At 33.4% G+C, this 21,124-nt stretch overlaps 1 protein-coding gene and 1 pseudogene across 1 annotated transcript in view; one reads left to right on the top strand and one right to left on the bottom strand.

The window, feature by feature from the left end:
• Window positions 1-21,124, top strand: part of ZFC3H1 (zinc finger C3H1-type containing) — a 49,682-nt gene that overhangs the window by 6,754 nt on the left and 21,804 nt on the right. The window contains exons 3-12 of the mRNA XM_033116344.1: window positions 7,464-7,528; window positions 9,983-10,181; window positions 10,438-10,661; window positions 11,990-12,113; window positions 14,580-14,677; window positions 15,696-15,905; window positions 16,109-16,273; window positions 17,259-17,396; window positions 18,162-18,283; window positions 18,674-18,823. Of these exons, the coding sequence (XP_032972235.1) occupies window positions 7,464-7,528; window positions 9,983-10,181; window positions 10,438-10,661; window positions 11,990-12,113; window positions 14,580-14,677; window positions 15,696-15,905; window positions 16,109-16,273; window positions 17,259-17,396; window positions 18,162-18,283; window positions 18,674-18,823 (1,495 nt within the window). The remainder of the gene's footprint in view (window positions 1-7,463; window positions 7,529-9,982; window positions 10,182-10,437; window positions 10,662-11,989; window positions 12,114-14,579; window positions 14,678-15,695; window positions 15,906-16,108; window positions 16,274-17,258; window positions 17,397-18,161; window positions 18,284-18,673; window positions 18,824-21,124) is intronic.
• Window positions 12,127-12,879, bottom strand: LOC117028256 (60S ribosomal protein L28-like; annotated as a pseudogene).

Below are 21,124 nucleotides of genomic sequence, written 5' to 3'. Positions count from 1 at the left end.
TAAGTAGTTCTTTTTTATTGCTGAGTGTTCCATTGTATGGCTATGCTACAGTAGTTTATCCATTTCCCACTTGAGAGATATTTGAGTTCTTGCAGTTTGGGCCAATTTAAAACCTTCATAAATAAAGGTTTGCTAATGTTTTGTTTAGAATTTTTCATCTGGGTTCATAGCCTGTAATTTTTTCCCTTTTTCCTTGCCAAGTTTATTATAAGGTTGTGATGTTCAAAATGAGTTGGGGAGTTGGGGAGTGGTTTCCTCTTTATTCTCTGGAATAGTTCAAGATTGGAATCATTCCTTGGGATATTTGGTAGATCTTGCTGGTAAAAGAGTCTGGGCCTGGATGGAATTTTTTTCTGGTAAGGTTTTAAACTACGAATTGTTCATGCTTTCTATGTCTGGTTAAGGCAGTTTAGGTAAGCTATATTTTTCTAGTAATGTGTCCATTTTCAATAAGTTGTAAAGTTTATAAAAAATTATTCTTAAGACTCTCTTACCTTTTTTAAATTATCTGTGGCATTTATAAATTGAATCCCCCATTTTTAATTTCCCCAGAAATAAGTCCATAGCTTTTAAAACTCATTAATGTTTTCAGCCTGTCTCCTAGTAAGATCATTTTGCGCTATGAAATTTCTGCTTTAGCTGCATCTCAGTTTGTGATATGTAAATTTAAAAAATTCATTTCTTACTACTTTCTAATTTTTGTTTTTCTTTGACCTGCAGGCTATTTGGAAGTGTGTTTCTTAATTTACAAACATGTTGATTTTCTAGCTGTATTTTTTGTTACTGACTTCTAAGTCAGTTACGTTGTCAGAGAATGAGATCTATATGATACCAGTCTTTTGATACCAGTCTATATTTGTATAGATTTTCTCTATTGTTTAGTATGTGTTCGATTTTTTGAACTGTTCTGCATGTGTTTGGAAGAAACCTATGGATTGTTAGATCAAGCTTTTTATGTTAATATCTTCCTTCATTTTAGATCTGCTTGATCAATTATTGAGAGGTTTGTTAAAATATGCCACTCTAATGGTAGTTTTCAATATTTGCTTTAAATGCTTTGAGGCTGGAGAATTGACTCATTATTCTTATTATTGTGTAATGACCTTCTTTATTTCTAGTAATGTTTTTGTCAGAACTCTATTTTGTCTATATTAATGGCCACACCATCTTTCTCGTGATAGTATATATGTCTTGCATATCGTTTTCCATCTTTCTGGTCTTTCTTTATCCTCATGTTTCAAATGTCACTTGTACATAGTATAGAGCTGGATTTAATTTGTAATTTAGTTTGTCGATATTTGTCTTTTAACTAGAACAATAGTTCATTCACATTTTTGTCGTGATTACTGATGTTTGGATTTATTTTCTTTTGTTCCTTTTTTCCTTCTTATCTCTTGATTATCTTTTTGTATAATTTTTTTCTTTTACTAGTTGTGTACTAAGTTTCTGTTCTCATATTGGTCCCTCTAGGAATTATAACATGAATTCTTACCAATCTGTAAAGTTAATCAAGGTCTTTACCCTTCCCCTGATATTCAAGGACCAATATTTGCCTAGCTTTGCCCATGTAGGTATTTAACACTTTCTTCGCTCACTCTTCCTTCTATGTCTAGAGCTACTTATACTTAAAATACATTTTAAAAAATTTCCTTTAGTGTGTGTTTGCTGGATGGAAATATATTTCTGTTTGCCCTCTTTAAACGATCATTTTCCTAGGTTTAGAATTCTAGATAGGTTAATTATATTATCACATATTGAAGATATTTTCTGGCTTCCATTGCTAATTTTGAAAACTCAGCTATCAGTCTTAATAGTTTCTAATTTGAAGACAATCTGTCTTCTTTCTGAGGGTGTTTTAAAGATGTTGTTTTTGTCTTTGATATTCTGTAGTTTATGATGTGTTGATTGTATTAATAGATTTCTTTTTATTTATCCAATTTGCAATGTGTTGTGCTTGTTTTCATTGATTCTGAAAAACTGTCATCTCTTAAAAATATTGTCCCATTTTTTTCTTCCCTGAAACTGTATAGATGTACATTATGTTGAATCATCTCATTTTCTCTTCCGTTTCCCTTCCTTCCCCTTAAGTTTCCATCTCTAACTGCTACATTCTGGGAAATTTCATCTGATGTATAATCTTTCAGTTCACTGATTGTCTATAGCTGTGTCTAATCAGCATTAAGCCCACCTATTGAGTTTTAAATTTCTGTTAGTTTTTATTTTAGTATTTAATTTTTATTTTGGTTTTTCAAATCACTCAACTCATTCTTTTTAGTTTTCTTCTCTCTGCTTATTTTTTTCATATTTGTCTTTCTTTAAACATGTTAACCATAGGTTTGTTTTGTTTCTCCCCTTTGCCTGCTAATTTCTAATAATTTGAGTTCTTTGTGGGTCAGATGTCTGATTTTTGCTATCTCTGATGGTTGTTTAGGATACCTTCTTTTCTTGAACACTTAGTGATATTTTTGTTTGTTTCTTAAGTGAGGTGCTCATTTTTCTTTGAATTTTTTTGGAGGAAATTTTTTTTTTTTTTTTAAAGATTTGATTGGGGAAGGGGAACAGGACTTTATTGGGGAACAGTGTGTACTTCTAGGACTTTTTTTCCAAGTTAAGTTGTTGTCCTTTCAATCTTAGTTGTGGAGGGTGCTATTCAGCTTCAAGTTGTTGTCCTTTCAGTCTTAGTTGTGGAGGGCGCAGCTCAGCTCCAAGTCCAGTTGCCATTGCTAGTTGCAGGGGGTGCAGCCCACCATCCCTTGCAGGACTTGAGGAATTGAACTGGCAACCTTGTGGTTGAGAGCCAACTGGCCCAGGTGGGAATCGAACTGGCAATCTTCGGAGTTAGGAGCATGGAGCTCTTACCACCTGAGCCACCGTGCCGGCCTGGAGGAAATTTTTTGAATCCTGGGACAAAGATGGATTTCCCAGAGACGATTTGCTTTTGCTGTTACCAGGCACCTGAGTAGACTTGTGCTCTGGGACCGCTTTATATTTGAAGTTTTCAAGGCCATCCATGTGGTGTAAATTTGGTTGCAAACCTGAGTGGTGACTGATTTTAGTTACACATTCTCAGGGACATTTTTTTTTATCTCTTCAATTTAGTACCATGATCCCAGACAGGCAGTTTTGAAAAGTAAAATCCGGTGGGATAGAAAAGACACACAAGTATCATAGAGTATAATAAAGAGTTCTGTATCAAAGCCTGCAGTAACAGAGGAAAGACCAAATATCTCCACCTGTATTTAGGAAGTTTTCATAGTGATAGAAATGTTTGAAATGAGTCTTTTCCACTTAAGAAGTCAGAATAAACCAAATGAGCAGATGAAGGCACAGAGAACTTGAAGAGGATGTTGAGATTATGGGTGCAATGTGGGCTATATGGTATGGTTCTGAGAATATTTGGATATAAATTCACAAAAGGATAGGTTGAGATTGGATTACAAAGGGCCTTTTGTAATCCAACTCTTTAGCAATTCTTGCTAAAGAATTTAGATTTTCTTTAAACATCAGGGGGACCATCAAATATTTGTAGGCAGGAAAATGATGTGATCAGTTATCTGTTTTATTTTTTTATAAATTTTATTGGGGAATGTGAGAACAGTGTGTTTCTCCAGGGCCCATCAGCTCCAAGTCGTCCTTCAGTCTAGTTGTGGAGGGCGCAGCTCAGCTCCAAGTCCCTGCTCCAAGTCCAGTTGCCATTTTCAATCTTTAGTTGTAGGAGGCACAGCTCACCATCCCATGTGGGCATTGAACCGACAACCCTGTTGTTCAGAGTTCACGCTCTAGCCAACTGAGCCACCCTGCCGCCTCTCAGATATCTGTTTTAGAAAAGCGATTGACAGCAGTATGGAAGAGGGATTGACTGTCTCTAGCTCAGTTTAGAATATCATGTAATAAAAGCTAAAATTATCTGAATCAATAAATTACATTGATTAGTGTTTCTACATATTCATTTTCTCCCCCAGTCATCAGCAAGGCTCTCAGCTCTATTAAACCTTTACATTAATTGTCGGTCAGCTTTTTTTCCATTTCTCTTCACAACTCTTCTAAACCTTCACCATCATTTTTCAGGGTTTTACTCAACCTTTATTCTCAGCATATGAGCTTGATTCCTATTTCAAGTGATCTCATTCAATTTACAACTTCTCACTTCCTAGCTATAAACGTATGTCCATGTTGATTTCCACTTCAGTTTCTTCACTTTTTGGAAGTGGTGACTCGTTGTGTATGGCCACTTTGTTTTAATCTGTATTCCTCGCTCTTGATTTCTCCCACCCTCTCTGGGACCTTGTTGTGTCTGTTTATTTGATTCACCTTTAACCACTTTCTCTTAATGGGTTCTTATTATAAACATATTTCAATATTCATCCCAAAATTTAAGCACTCCCTCCTCCCCATTCAACATTCTCCTTTAACTACTGTCTTTTCAAGTAAACTTCTGGAAAGGCTAGTCTGTGTTAACTCTCTCCATTCCCTCTCTTTACCCAAAGCAGTATGCTTTTCACCCCTAGTAAAATATAAGGTTACTTTGACCTAATTGCAAAATTCATCTTTCATTTTTTTCATTTCATGTATTCATTCAAAAACTAATTGAGCACTTGATTCCAAGCTCTTGGAAATATATCAGTGAAAAAAATTGATAATTATTTATGCCTTCATGGGCTTGCATTTTAGAGGGGAAACAGTAAATAATAGTTACAGAAAGAGAGAAACTATAGCAGGGTAAGTAGAATGGGGATAGTCGGTATAGGTTGCAGTATTAATGGGTGATCAGGAGAGGCCTGGATTTGAAGGTGAGATTTAAACAAAGGCTTTGAAGATGGTGAGGAAACAGCCAAATGGGTATCCGGGGGAAGAGATTTCTAGGCAAAGAAGTAACTAGAAGCAGTGGTTTTCTAACTGGTCCTTGGAGACTAGCATTACCTGGGAATTTGGTAGAAATGCAGACTATTGGGCCCTACCCCAGATCTATCTGCTGGTTGGAAACTCTGGAAATGGGGCTCAGCAATCTGTATTTAACAAGCCCTCCTGTTGATTCTAATACCTGCTAAAGTTTGAGAATCACTGAACTAGACTAATGACCCTAAGGCAGAAGGGTGCCTGGCTTATTCGGGGAATAACAGGGAGGCCTATGGCATTAAAAAAGAGAGAGTGAGGGGAATGAGTAGTGAGGGATGATTAGTGGGAGAGAAGAGGTCAAAGACGATAGGTTGGGAGAGATCATGTAGAGCCTTATAAGGACTTTGGTTTTCATTCTCAGTGAAATGGAAGCTTTTACAGGGTCTTGAGCTAAAGGACTGACATAATTTGATTTATATTCTCAAGGGATCACTCTGGCACAATATTGAGAAGATTCTATAAGAAGTAGACAGATCTACTATATTCGTGATGTTTTTCTCACTAATCTTGAAATTTTGGCGTTTCTGTGATACTGTACACATCTGGAATTTCTTATAACTTTCTGATTTTCCTTTTTTAAAAAAAAATTTTTTCTTTATAACTTAACTGTTAATGTCCTCACTGTTCCATTCTTCTGGGGTGTTTTCAATTATTATGGCTTTAACTGACACCTATATCCTGATGACTGTCTCTAGCTCAGTTTAAAATACCATGCAATAATTTTTAAAGTACTGTTTAATTGCACAAGAACAATTTTCATTTTGGAAGTATTGAGTAAGAATTAAAATAATTATTTTATTTTAGAGAGACATGATAGGGGTAGAACAGTGCCTAACTACACATTTGGTCAATTAAACAATGACCTCCTTTTATAATCTTCGTAAAGTTATAGTCAGAAATTTATGGTTTGTGCTTGTGTTTAAGGTAGCATTGTGCCCTTAAGGTACCTGCTAGCTTAATGGGTATTTGCCTCGGTGCTGCCTTAAAGGGAGGTGCAGCCACACTTTATAGACAAGAGGGATCATCATCAACCAATAGGCTTCTCATGTCGGAGGAAAGTTTAGTGCTTTCTACATCTATTATTGGAAGTCTGTGTCCTTATTTTCTTCCTTGTTCATTTTTGTCTAATAGTCATCATGATGGTGTTCTTTGAAGTATGGTCAGTTTTGCTATAATGTGACTTGTGCATTCCTAAAAAATTACTACACTGCAAAATTGCACAATAAAAACTACAGGGGTTATGGGCAAATGGAGTCAGGGAAACAACATTCAAAAACTTTGTCAGTGACCAGAAACATAGATAGGAACCTAATAAAAATGGTAGCACAGCTTCACACGTGAAATGGTTAAAAAAACCAATGCTTGATATACTGTAATAAATGTCACTTTACCTTGAAAAAGATCTAAAGTGTGCTTGTGGAAGTGGAGGATTTTCAGCTTATGAATTATGAGGTGGAGCAAGGAATGTCTGAAATTGGACAGTAAGCTGTAACACCAGAGGTGGGTGGGTGTGGCTGATAACACAGTGAACTGAGGTAGTTGGAAGATGCTGAAAGTGTGGGGTTTGTGTATTCCTATGTGGCTTGGATCACCTGGGTGTTAGTTTTCTCCATTCTCTCGGAGACAAGTTGCACACAAGCATGAAACTTTGTGTCAGGCTCAGATTATTTTCTCAGATATCAACAAATTCGCATTTATCTAATTCAAAATTTGGTGTTTGCCTTCTATTTACTTTGTCTAGGGTACTTGGTTAGTCATTTTCTAGTTATCAAATAAGTCACCTGTTCTTTTACCAGTAGACCTTGAACAATCAAATTAGGATGTTTGGAACACTGACAGATATTGTTAATGGGGAAAAAGAAACTAGACTTGGAACTTAGACTTCAGATGTGTCATCTTGAGGAAACACTCTCTTAGTTTTTAAATTCATCTGTTTTAGCTACAAAAGTGTATCTAAATACTCTTGTAAATGTACTGTAACTTTATTATGTGATTTGTAGAGCTGTCATAGATTAAATAATATATAAATGAGATTTTATAAATAACTTCATCAGAAGTTGGCGCCCAAGGCTAGAATTCTGGGAAAATGTGTAGATGGATTTAATTTTGCTGATACTTCTGCTGATTTTTTTTCTAGATCAGTAGAGGGCCATTTCTTTAATGCAGAAATCCAATTAAAAATTATAAATGTTAAATTCATTTTATTTAGTTTGAATTAGTGATCATTATATTCTATCAATGTGTGTTATCTATTTGGTAATGAAGCTTTGCTTGTCCAGTCTATAAATTCTGTTCTTATTTGAAATAATTATTTTTAGTTCAGAAGTCATTTTATCAAAATGAGTTTTTAATTTAATATTTTGAGTCATTTTGCCTTGTAACTTTTAGAAATGGGGCTCATATGAGAAGTTTGGTTAAATTTTCATTTTCTCTAACAGCGTTCTTTTGCTTTAGAGACTAGAAAATGAGACCCTTTAAAATAATATTAAACATTATGTAGCATTTTGTTTTAAATTGGTTGTAGCTATCTTTAGAGTATTCAAAGTATGCTGTTTTCATTTTTAAAGGATTAGAAGATAAAGAACAAAATTTAACAAGAAGAATTAGTGCCTCAGATATTCTATCTGAAAAGGTAAGATATTTTGTAGTATCGAATATCACTGTAAGACTGATTCTTGTGTTCTTTTGAAAGGGAAATTCTGTCTTGCTTTTCCACTAATTTTCGTTCATACTGTTTTACCTATATTTGGACATAAGCCTTAAACATAAGAAAATCTGGAGAGATGTCTTGGAGTATTTTTCTGGGATCAGTTAAATTGTGTTTAATTGAAGTGTTACATGTATCCATAGATAATCTTTTTGTTTCTTTTTGAAACTTTTAATTTTCATTCAGATACACTCTTTTTAAATTTTGGCGTGATTATCCCTTGTGGGAAAGCTTTGGAGTTAGACCTTGATCAGGTCTAGCTCCTCCTCTTAGCTGACTGATCATGTGTAAGCTTGCCTCTGTTTTTCTTCTTTACAAAACAAGTTTAATATCATCTGTTCTCTGGGTTGTTGTGAGGTTCAGCAGGATAAAATACAGAAGCATCAAGTACTGTGTTTGACATTTAATAGGCACTTAATAACCCAAGCCTTTTCTTTGTTGAATTAGAGATCTGAAATAGCTGCAATTTATTCCATTAAGATTTCAGTTAGTTTCTATGAGTAAATTATAATGAGGCAGAATCTAGGGTCTTTAGGAAAGAGATGGTCCTGAATTTAAGGATGATAATATGACAGATGCACATGCACATACATGCATCTATATGTGTATATGTTTTTTAATGTCCTCAAAATAACTCCATAAACTAAGTTGACATGTTTTATTGATAAGGTAAGATTCATATGGGTAGGTTAAGTGATTTGCCTGAAGTTACATATGACTTAATTGTCAGAGCAAGTTGTTGAGTGAGGTTCAGTGCTCTTCTTACTGATCATGTAGCTGCTTTAAGAAGCATAAAGTTGCGTGACAGAATCAGTGTTTTCTTTCATTTCAAAAGGAATAATTGCAAAAAGTAATCAAAGACTTAAGTCTCAATTGAACAGTGATGATAGCTTTATTTTAAACTCTCTAGATCAGCACTGTCCAAAATCCAATAGAATTTTCTACAATAATGGAAATGTTCCATATCTGTACTTTCCAATATGGTAGCTATTAACCACATGTGAGTATTAAGCACTTGAAATGTGATTAGTGTGGCTGAGGAACTAAATTTTTTACTTCAGTTTAAGTAGCTACATGTGATTCATTACTACCACATTGGACAGTATGGCTCTAGAACTTCAGTACCAAGCACTAGAATTCAGTATGTTTAAGTGACTCAGAATAAAAAAAGAATCATGATAATTTTTAAACTTATTTGTTACATATATTTCCCTGTAGTGGAAAGGGTAACTATATCCTGATATGGGTAAATTGAAGTACTAAAATATGTGATGATAGTTTAGTGAGGGATTTATAACAGTTCATATTAAGGTGAAACCAGTAGGTTATAGGATCCACTGTTTTCTTTATGTTTAAGAATTAAATAATTTAATTGGATTTTAGAAAAATGTAATCACAATTAACCTGCAAGAAAAAGTTATTAGATAAATGGGCTTTAACCTTTTTTTGAGTCTTAGATTCTTTTGATTTCCTTCTTTCCTTCCATACATAACACATAAAGGAAAAAACATAATTTTGTGTTTAACTTCAAGGAGAAGTGACGCCAAAAGACTGGACCCCTGATTTCCTCCCCTGCAAATCCATGTTCTCCAATTCAGTACCTTTGCTTAGGTTGCCTGACATTTTCAATTATATTTTAGCTAAAATGTAGAGAATAGACTAATTTTAAAAATTATCTCAAAAAAGGTAGAGTGAAAAATTTAAGTTATTTCAATTGAAAAAAAAATTTCAAATGTTCACTCTTAATCTGTCTTCCTGTTTTAGTTTCCCTGAAGAAAAGTCTTGGGTGTTTAAAATATTTTAAATATTCAAATAAGTATCTATAGCTTTAGAACATGTAATATTCAAATGTAAGCAAATCTCTACATATTTTTTTCCTTCAACACTATAGAATTATAAAATACATATTTTTAAAAGTTTGCAAGTTTGAATCTTGACTGAAGTGTATCAGTTGCCTGGTACAGGCTAGTAAATCACGTGATAACCATTTTATTCTTCATTCCTTAGGTTGTTTTTTTTTTTTCCCTTGAATTCGCTGACATCAGATTTTTACTCTTGTTTGGGAAGCCCAGTTAAATGCTAATCTCTAACCCTTAACTTTCATTTTTTTGCATCATCTTTTTCTATCATTTGTGCCCTTCCCCTCCAACCCTACACATATGTGTATACACAGTCACCCTCCATAGATTGATCTTCTGTTTGTATTATAGGGACTGAGTTAGGGTCTAGGGCTATGGTAAGTAGTTTCCTTACTTATATTTTCCATTTAAATATTTACCTTAAAACTAACTTTAAATTCTGATCTTTATAAAAGTTTTGATTTGGTGAAATGTTTAAAGTCAAATAATTTAGAAACTGCAACTATTTCTTTTTTTAAAGAAACTTGGTGAAGATGAAGAGGAGCTATCTGAACTACAACTTCGTCTTTTGGCTCTTCAGTCAGCAAGTAAAAAATGGCAACAAAAAGAACAGCAGGTGATGAAAGAAAGCAAAGAAAAGTTGACTAAGACGAAAACTGTACAGCAGAAAGTTAAAACCAGTACAAAAACACATTCGGCCAAAAAAGTTAGCACTACAGGTGATCATTCAGTTAAATACTTTTAATTGATTTCATGTATCAGTATAGTGTCCAGATTTTAATTCAGAAAGTTTTGCTTTTGGGGAATTATAAGGCCCTGAATGGAGGGAGGGCAATCCTATGTAAACAGAACTGAGCAATGGCTATGTATATGACTTCATGATAATGAAAATAATTTTAAAGCTCTTGTTTTCTTTTATCCTCTAGAAAATTCTAACTCTTAATAGATAACTGATTCTATATTTTCCATTTAAAGCTAAACAGGCATTGAGGAAGCAGCAAACAAAGGCATGGAAGAAACTACAACAACAAAAAGAACAGGAACGACAGAAAGAAGAGGATCTGCGGAAACAAGCTGAAGAAGAAGAGAGAAGGAAAAGGGAAGAAGAAATCAGAAAAATTCGAGATCTTTCAAATCAGGAAGAGCAGTACAATCGATTCATGAAATTGGTTGGTGGAAAGAGGCGATCACGAAGTAAAGTAAGGAGTGCAAAAATGTAAAATCAAAACATTCCTCAAATTTAAGTGACTGAATTTCATAAATTCAGACAACTAAGAAGCATAAAGTTCTTGTGTTTCATAGAGCTTGTTACATAAGTAACTGTTTTGGGGAGAAGGAAGCGTAGTTTATAGTTGAGAATTAGTCTTTTATAGGTATTAGAAATGGAAGAAATGAAAGAAAGACTAAAATTATGCATAATAAAGCCTGCATTTTGCTTTTTCATCATTTTCTATTTAGAAGAAAGTACGATTACTAAGTTGTAGGGAGGACTTATTCTAAAAATGTCTGTTACCCAAAACTAAGTACAAGGGCAGAATTTCATTCTTTTTTTATTGTTTAGTAGTATAGTTAGAAGTGTGTCATGATTAATCGGTATAGATGATTTTAATGCAAGTTCATTGGCTACTTAGTTAACAAGCATTTGTGAGCTTTCACTATGTATATGTCATTGATTATGACTTAATGACTCATTATCTTTTATGGGTGGTGTCAGGAAGTATATTGGAGATTTAATATTGATCTAGTGCTATTATCAATGATAATTTTCAGAATTACGAACTTTGAGACTACACTTGTGAGTGTACTAATGAAGAATAGAGAGATATTAAGAGTAAGCTCTTTAATTCTAGGGAGTCGGGAGTTAGGTTTGCTTAAGCAGGGAATTTATAAGTATATCATACTTTGAACTTCTAAAAAGTACTTTGATAGAATCTTTTTTTAGGGAAAAGTATTGTATTTACACATTACTCTTATATTCATCTCTATTGGTTTGCTAGTTTTTAGTTTGTTATAAACTATCTCTGTGAGCGAAACGTTGTAAGAAGTAAAAAACAAACAAAAAACAAACACATTGACACATGAAGAGTTTCTAGTTTTCAGCTATTAATTTGTTCATAACTAAAATGTTAACTGGATGTTTTGGAAATAATCTGTAGTTTTGATGACATAACACTTGAATTTATTCATCTAGTTTTTTATACAGAGAGAGGCTATACGTATTCATGATCTTGGAGTTACTTCATAGAGGAAGAGCTGATTATTGAGTAGCTCAGCTAACTGTGGAAGATTTTATCTGGATAGATAGTCCTTGCTAGCTTCCAGTTCCTGACAGTTATAAAATGTCAACCACAGCATATCTGTCATGTGCATTGAATTTCCCAAATCAAATGTGATAGGCAGGTCTAACTGAATCACCGTGATTTTTGATACTGTTTCCTAGAAGATAACTATTAATTGCTTTATAATTTCTAGCCTAAGAATAGACTAAGACAAAATGCTGTGAAACTAAACCTCCTGTGTCAATTAGTCTTCAGATCCTGACCTGAGACGATCTTTAGATAAGCAACCTACTGATAGTGGAGGAGGCATTTATCAATATGATAACTATGAAGAAGTTGCTATGGATACAGATAGTGAAACCAATTCTCCAGGTATGAGCTAAAATATGTAAAACATTTGCATATTCATAATTATTGAAAAGAAAATGGTCATGAAGCTGCCTAAAACCTTGAAAGAAATATGTAATGAAAGGGAGATTTGCTAGTGGATTGTTCAACCATAGGAATTATTTGGTGTTGTAAATACTTTGAGAGCAAACCTCAAATGTGTAACATTAATCTTTATTTCCAAGTGTTTCTTATTTATTTATTTATTTATTTATTTATTTATTTATTTATTTATTTATTTATTTTTGACACTGTGCTTTATTGCTTTGGGAGGGAGGTGCTCAAGAGCTCTTGGTGAAGCGAGCCCGCTTCCTCTTCAGTGTCACCGGCTTCTGGCTGCGCAGGATGGTGCTGACTCTGTGGATGGCGGCCATGCGCAGGTCCGGGCCGTACTTGTTCTTGCAGATTGTGTGCCGGATACTGCTGAGGGTGGCCGGGCGTTCTTGATGGTGGTCCGCACATAGGAGGTGGCTGGCTTTCGCTGGCCGGATCTCCGCTTCATGATGACCACCACACCTTTGCCGTCGGCTGCTGGCTCCACGCTCACCATCTAGCGGTGAATCAGCCCGTTGTAACGGAAGGAGTTGCGGGCCTTCAGATTATTGGGCTCGATGCTGTATGTCTGCTTGTTCCTTTTGATCAGGAAGCTGGAGCAGTTGCGCATGACCATCCATTGCAGATGCGCGGATGTGGCGACAGCTCCTCCTGTTGCGGCAGTCAGAGACGGAAAGAGCCCAAGTGTTTCTTTTAGATAGCATTAAAAAAAGGCAGTGTTTGAACCTACTATTATTAATGATCTGATCCCAAAAGTGAAGATTGTAAAAGCAGATAAGAACACTGCCTTAAAAAAAACAACACAAAACGAATAAACCTTTGATCTGTTAAGTATCTTTATATCCAAGATTTTTTGGATTTTAGTCAAAAGGGTCTTTCTTGCTTTTAGGCTTCCATCCTTCCAGTGGTGATACTTTGTAGGAATTTGGAGATGGAAAGTGATACTAATAGCACCTCAGGAAAGGCCAGTGAGAATTGGTCAGGGCTGTGCCTTAATTAGATTGCATATTCTAGAATGTGCCTCTTCCTGGAGGGTTAGAGACTTGCTTGAGTTCATATTCAGGGGTTATTGTCTGTAAGATACCTGTTCTCTCATTAACTAAAACACGTAAGATTAAGTCAGACAACCAAATGCAGTTGACATTCCAGAACTGGACTTTTTAAAGACCATATGATCAGAATATTTCTCGCTAGGATCATATTGTGAGATTAAATCAAACTAGAATCCTACTTTACTGTGTCTAGACTAGAAACTAGGCAGAATCTGTATGATTTGGGTAATGTTTACCCAAAGTGCTCATACTCAGGTTATTGTTTTTAGACTGATGTTTGATAATCTTACATGAAATTATGTTTTGATTTCATAATTTAACTCTCTTTGGTCAATCTTTAATTTTCTTATTTCCAGGTTCTTGGAGATGATTCATAGTAGTTCCCAAGTTTGACAATATTATTAATTGTATTTCTATAAAATAACTTTATGATCTATGCTTTTAAAAGAATTTTGTAAAAAGTTTATTATACAGAGAATATATTCCCTGCTCAGCTTTGTCAAATTTTAACTTCCCATATTCACTGCAGATATTTATATTTTTAAGAAGTAAAATCTTCTAAAAGCCATTGTATATTCAAATGGTATCATTTGGGCCACAAGTCAACCCTACATAAGGCATATGGGTAATATCCATATTGACTTTTAAGACAACTGGGACAAAGAAACATTAGTTTTTCCTACGGTTATATTGTGATTAGTAGCAAGAGTAGTCTTTGAATCTGCCACATTTCGCTGAGTCTTAAGAAACCATTGAAGGTAAAATGCACAAGTATTTTTATATGCTACCAAAGAAGAAGAAATGCTAACAATCTAACTGAGATGCATCAATAACTAAGAATTACTAAAGTGTGAAAAAATGTACACTTCATTGATTATATACAGTAGGTAGTTCTTTTCATTTCTAGTCCTAGTTGCTTTCTGTACAACTTAAGTAGTCCATTTTTTCACTTTGCTCCGCATGAAGGAAAGAATGGAGTCACCATGTCACTGTTTTCCTTTGGTTTAGGCACTGTGGCAGGTTTTGAGGAATTATTTTTTTTTATTCCTTAACAAGTATGTTTGTAAGAAAAACTGCTCCGTTCTCTGTTATCATTAGGTGAAAAGTAGAAAAAGTGGAGAGTTTTGAGGGATTAATGTCAGCTTAACTGGATGGCTGACTTTATGATAACATGAGAACAATTTTAAGTAGGTGGAGGTGGTCTCTTGGAGGTTAAAGATTTTATTAGAGATTAAGAAAGTCTAATTTGCACTCAAGGTACATTTGTATTTCTTCAAACATATAAATTTAATTCATTCCTGTTGAAGTATTTCTGTTTTAAACTCTTATAAAAAATTTTTTTCAGCTCCTTCACCGGTGCAACCACCATTCTTTTCTGAATGTTCATTGGGGTATTTTTCTTCAGCACCATCTATTTCTTTGCCTCCACCACCTCAGGTTTCTGTAAGTGAGAATTGATATTATTTCCAAGAAAATTTTGTTGTTTTGTGTCATTTCTAATATGTTTTGAAAAACTGGCATGTAAATTAACGAATGGTTAGGTTTGAAGAGAGCTTTAAAAACTCAGAATTGTTTACCAAAATTAATACACACCTATGGAATAAGTAGTTGATTATTTTTTGGCAGGCTGTCCATTTGGTAGATATTTTTCAAAAGCAAAGAAAGTGGGAGAATCACAAAGTCAAAACTGTTTCTAGATTAAGAGAACCTGGAGACACAACAGGATCTTTCTCAATATGTGAGAGGGAATCTTTCCATTTCACAGTTCCTAGGTGTTCTCCTAGGAAGTTTAAGATGAGGGGGATATTAGAGCAGAGAGTGAGAGAGAACATTTTTTTCTTCTTCCTTGAACTTGCCAGTGGTAGTACCGAAAGGTTTTTGAAGCAAAAATATATATAAACTCAGGAATTTGGATAAAATTTGTTTTCTATATCCATAATCTCCAAGAGCCATTTCACAAGGATTTAAGAGGATAGTGGTAATTCTTCTTGACTCTTACATCTTAAGTTACTCTGGACCATGTATTTCCAGAATCCCTTTGGTTTCTAAGTTTAGATTTTTACTTAAATATCAAGTTCTTGGTTTTTCAATCTCTCTAGTTATTTTCAGGTAGTCAGCTAGAGGGATAGACCCTGTAAAATTTGATTTCTGTATCTTTTAGATTGCTAAATGAAGATAAGAACAGCAGTAGAGAAGTTTGTATAATTACCTTGAAGTTCATCAATGTTTCAAATTTTGTTGACTTTATTTTTATTGTGAAAATTACAGTTTTTTCATGGCTGAATATTGAATTCTAGGATAGTTTTGAGATTTACAGTATATTTAATTCACTTATGTTTACAGCTAAAATAATAACCTAAAGTTGACCATTTTCTAATTTAATGTTGCTCCGGAGATAAATTTTTGGAATTGGTAAAATTTGCATTGTAATTACTATTTCTTCTTTTTTAAAAATAACTAGTCTTTGCCACCTTTGAGCCAGCCTTTTGTGGAAGGCTTGTGTGTTTCTCTTGAACCTCTACCTCCTGTACCACCTTTACCACCTCTCCCACCTGAAGATCCAGAGCAGCCTCCAAAACCACCTTTTGCGGACGAGGAAGAGGAGGAAGAAATGCTGCTTCGAGAAGAGCTACTTAAATCTCTAGCCAATAAAAGAGCTTTTAAGCCAGAGGTAATTTAGGTGCCCGAACCTCTAGGTGGTGCTCCAGAGCTTAGTTTTAGGTAGCCCTACTGCTTTCTGCTTATTGGAATTCATTGAGCTTTTATTACAGTAAAGGGGGCATACGAGTGATAGTAATTTGCTCAACATATTTAAAGATGACAGAAATGTATTTTTATTTAAAAATGTTTCCTGTCTTTCTCTTCCTTATTTAGGAAACATCTAGTAATAGTGACCCACCTTCACCTCCAGTTCTGAACAATTCACAGTCTGTGCCAAGAAGCAATTTATCAATAGTCAGTATTAATACAGTATCTCAACCTAGGATACAGAATCCAAAGTTTCACAGAGGACCTCGTCTTCCACGAACTGTGATCTCGGTAAAAACAAACAAATATACAATCCTACTGGTAAACAGCTTGTGAGAAATTTGTATGCAGTTTCACTGTCTTGTTCCACACCTCCTAGTTTATTTATAGACACAACATATATTCATATATAAATACAAATTTATTTATTTTTATTTATTAATAGTGATGTGGGAGCAACTTCTTTACTAGAAAAACGGTAGTTTATGATAATGTTTTTGGGGAAGTATTATTTTCATCAGAGTGGTATTTCCTCAATTTTTTTTCTATATGAATTGGTCCATTCGGATTTTCTGTCCTGGAGTTAATTTTAGCAAATTGCATATTTTTTATTTCTCACATCTTTCTTTATACTTTGCTCATATTTTTCTAATTAATGCCTGTACTGTAGTTTAAGAATTTAAGATGTTTATTAAAGAAATTGAAATGACAATTTCTTTCTACCTTGTTTTCTACTGGCTTCAAAGCAAAATAAATGGGGCAAAGCCAAGTTGAAATCTTGCCTCTGTTAGGTAAGCCAACTTTGGCCATGTACCCTTTGTATGTAACTGCAAAAGCCAGAAAGTTTTTAAAATAATTATGTAGAATTATTTTTTTTTCCTTAATTGTAAAAGAGTTAATTTAAATGACATTAAGGTTTTTTGGAGAAAATAAAACTTATTTCTAATTAAAAATAAAACTTATTTTCTCCAAAAAACCATAATGAAAGTAAAACTTAATGAAGAAGGTGATCATAGTAGTGTCTTTAAAGATTAAGAACATAGAATATTAAATTTTTAGCGTATAGCCAGTATTGGTGGAGTGGGACAAAGTGACTGTGCAATGTAACCAGAAGCAGCCATAGACTGTCTTCTTGGAGCCCATTATTTTTATGGATTGAAATTCAAAGAAGTTAAGTGACTTGTTCAAGGCCATGAAGCTAATTATCGTTGGTAGAGCCAAGAAAACAATAGAGATACTTTTGTCAGTAAGAGTAACAAATATATTGTCTTTGCAGCTTCCAAAGCATAAATCGGTGGTTGTAACACTGAATGATTCAGATGACAGTGAATCTGATGGAGAGGCTTCCAAGTCAACAAATAGTGTTTTTGGTGGATTGGAGTCCATGATTAAAGAAGCAAGACGAACTGCTGAGGTAAGTGCAGTAATGAAAGATAGAAAGGTGATTTATTGACAATCATTAAAGTTTTTCTGAAAATTAGACCTTAGAGGTATTGATTTTTAATAGATTAAACTGTGGAAATATTTTAAATATTTGTATTATTAGGACTTTATATAATGAAGCACGTATAAATTTAGATACATATAGCTGTTACCCCCCTTTGCTTTTGTTTGTGATTGATTAGTCCCTTTTTTAAAATAGTGGGTAATTCTTCTGTATAGGAAATTTATCGTTTTGAAATTGTGTTACATTACCAGAAAACAGTTTTTATCATAGTGTATGATATAAGTGCAACTTTTATTTCTATGTCTATTGTAACAGTTGTTTAGATATGATTTAGTTCAATTATTTTCAAACTGTACGTCTTGACTACTTAGTGGACTGTACAATTAATTTGGTGGTTAACAGCCAGCCAGGGAGGGTGAAGTGAGTAAAGGGGGTCAAATATATGGTAACGGAAGGAAACTAGACTTGGGCTGGTGAGCATGCAGTAGAGTACATAGATGTCGAATTACAGTGTTGTATACCTGTAAAAATTAATAAATGTTATTAAAATTAATAAATGTTATTAACCAGTTACCCCAATAAATTTAATTTAAAAAAGAGTAGAAAATAATGATGAAGATATTCAGTTATTTCTAAATAATATAAATGTGCACGGTGTTACAATGTAAAATATACATCTTAGTGTGGGATTATTGAAAACTGTTGATCTTGTTGACTTCAACTGTTTTCTAGCAAGCTTCAAAACCAAAAATACCTCCAAAATCTGAAAAGGAAAATGATCCCATGCGAACACCTGAAGCTTTGCCTGAAGAAAAGAAGATTGAATATAGATTGTTAAAGGAAGAGATTGCCAAGTAAGTGGTATTTTATGTCATTAGCTTTAAAGGTATCTACTGTCTTCGTACTTAAGTCTGTGTGCAGTTTATTGGCATTGGGAAATGAATAACAATTTTTATCCAAGATGCAGAGTTAATAGTTTTGAAACTCACACAAGAGAGGTAGTCAGATGATCACCTATACACTTCAGTTCAGTGATGCACTGAGATCAAAGCAGCTTAGAAAAAGACAAAAGCTGCTACTATCGACTTTAAGTGCCAACTTGGTTCGTGCATATTGGTTATCATCATTATTAGTCAGTATGATTACTATTTTTACTTTGTTATGAAATAGAATACATCTTCGAAGAAAAATAATTTTCACTTTATCCTTTCATACAATTATTCTATCTTTATTGATTATTTTAGTCGGGAGAAACAACGTTTGATTAAATCAGATCAGCTGAAGACAAGCTCATCATCCCCAGCAAGCTCTGATGTGGAAATTGATGGAATTAGCAGAATAGCAATGGTTACTAAGCAGGTTACAGATGCAGAAGCAAAACTTAAAAAACATAGGTGAGCCTCATTATCTGATTGAATACTGCATGATATAATGTTCCTATATTAGAGGGATATATTTTTGTGTATGTTGATACTAAGTACACTATATGATTACAAATTCTTTTATACTTGGTAGAACTGTATAAGGCTGTCATTTTGTTGAATTATACATTTACATAAAGTAATAGTATTAACGTTTACATAAAAATAGCAAGACTTCAAAGGAGTTTTCCTCTTCAGATTTATACATGGCTTGTTGCTAAAAACATTTATAAAACTCTTTATTTGGAATTTTCTTTAAAACTTCTGGCATGATTTTTGAAATACCTTCTTCGAAGGCGTATTTTTATTGTTAAAGGTGGACTTGATCGTTGGAAATAGTTATTACTCAGCAAGACACATGGTCAAATATGGTGTTACTATGAAGTGTGAATATAGTTTTGATCATACACTTCTTGCATGTTTTGTGAAATTACTGTGTTGTTCAAATGGTGTTTCAAAATTTTGAGAACACGTGTCAAACCTCACAAGATGAACATGTTGAATGATAGAATTTATTTGAATTCATTAGCATATTTTGGGGGGGTTATTTTGTTGGCGTATAATTGATACGTACCTTTAGTTTTAATTGTACAACATAATGATTTGGTGTTTGTATGTATTGCAAAATGGGTCACCACAATAAGTCTATTTAACATCTGTCCCCATACATAATTACAAATTTTTTTCTTGTGATGAGGTCCATTAGCATATATATTTGATAGAAATAATTGCATCATATTATGGACATACATTTTTTTCACTCCAGACACCCTGAAATCATTAATTGATGAAGAGCAAAATGGTTTTATTTAACATCAACATGTTTGAGCTTTATTCAGCTACTCCCCTTTTAGGTTTACAAATGTAAGGGGGAGTTTCTGTGCAAAGATGGTAAGACTTTCCATGTTCTGTTTTTAGTAACTGACTAAAACTCTTAAACTTTAAATCTTGGTAGTGAAAAAAAAAACTAACTACAGTGATGCATTAACTCTTGATGTTGAAAAATCATTAACTATAATATATAAACAATTTAAAGGTTTTTAAAATAAGCTTCAAAAGTTTACGCATTCATAGTTAAAGAAAAAAGGTGGAAATTAGCCTCATTTCTAACATTAAAGTCACGTTGGTACTCTTTATTTTTTTAAATCATAAGAAAATATAATTTGGAGTGTTTTATAAGGTGACAGATATCTTCAGGAGATAGTGACTTTAAGGTTTTATATTAAGTATATAAAAGTATGCTCTGTTGTCTGTTTACGAAGAAGACATTGGAGATTATTCTGAACAAAATAAAATTATTCAAAAAGTCTTCATAAATGTGAATTTTGAATATTTGTCTTTGTAGTTCCACATTTCATAAACTCTAAAAAGTGCCATTTTATGCATTACTGAGAAAGAAAACATGCTGCTAGCTAAACTAAGATATGCGATAATGTTAAGACGCATCTTGATATTAGAAATCTGAAATATCTGTTTTATACATGAAATATTGTGGTGACCATGGATTTCCAAAGTGGGATTGTGTTTGTTTGAAAAATAAGAGATTAAGATAAATTTATTTAGGTTTCATTAATAACTTAAATGAATAGGTTTTAAAAAATTCTTTTTCTACTCCCTATCCTTTATATCACGTATTCTCTGTCTTTATGATTCGAGAATTTCTAGATGTCAGTTGTGATTGTTGAAAAATGGTATCTTTCTGGGAAAGATGCTTCATTTCTTTTTAACCATAATATTTAGTAGTTGAAAAGAAGAAAATCTGCATCCATAAATTTATTTTGTCCTATTGTACTTCTCAGTTCCAAACTTTACATCTGTATATTGTTTAAAAATTAGATTTCCTTTTCTCCTTTCTTGTTTTGCTTTAAATAAAACGAATTAGAGATTTTTAAGTTAATTAAATGTGCTTAATTATGCTTATTAGAGGTCTATATATATGTTTATTAGTATCATATATAAAGCTAAACATAGCAATTTTCTGCCGTAAGTCCTCATTTTTCAGGGTCTTACAGGGTGAGATTCAGCCAATATTAAGCATTTATTATTAATAGCTTTTCAAATGTAAGTTACATTACTCAGATTTAAATTATTTAAAAAAATAAAAGATCGGACCCATAGTTTTATAAATGTATCAATGTCTATTTGAATACCTGTGTGATTGATGAATATGAAAATATTTTCAATTCTCACCTGGATGTCATAAATATATTTTTAAAAATGAGCTACTGCTTTGTAAGTTTTTAATCTGATGCTGTTAGTCCACTAGTCTAGGAA

This window comes from Rhinolophus ferrumequinum, chromosome 10 (genome assembly GCF_004115265.2).
Source record: "Rhinolophus ferrumequinum isolate MPI-CBG mRhiFer1 chromosome 10, mRhiFer1_v1.p, whole genome shotgun sequence".
In the NCBI taxonomy this organism is placed as follows: domain Eukaryota; kingdom Metazoa; phylum Chordata; class Mammalia; order Chiroptera; family Rhinolophidae; genus Rhinolophus; species Rhinolophus ferrumequinum.
Note: the sequence above shows the minus strand (reverse complement) of the source record. Positions and strands in the feature narration are given on the sequence as shown.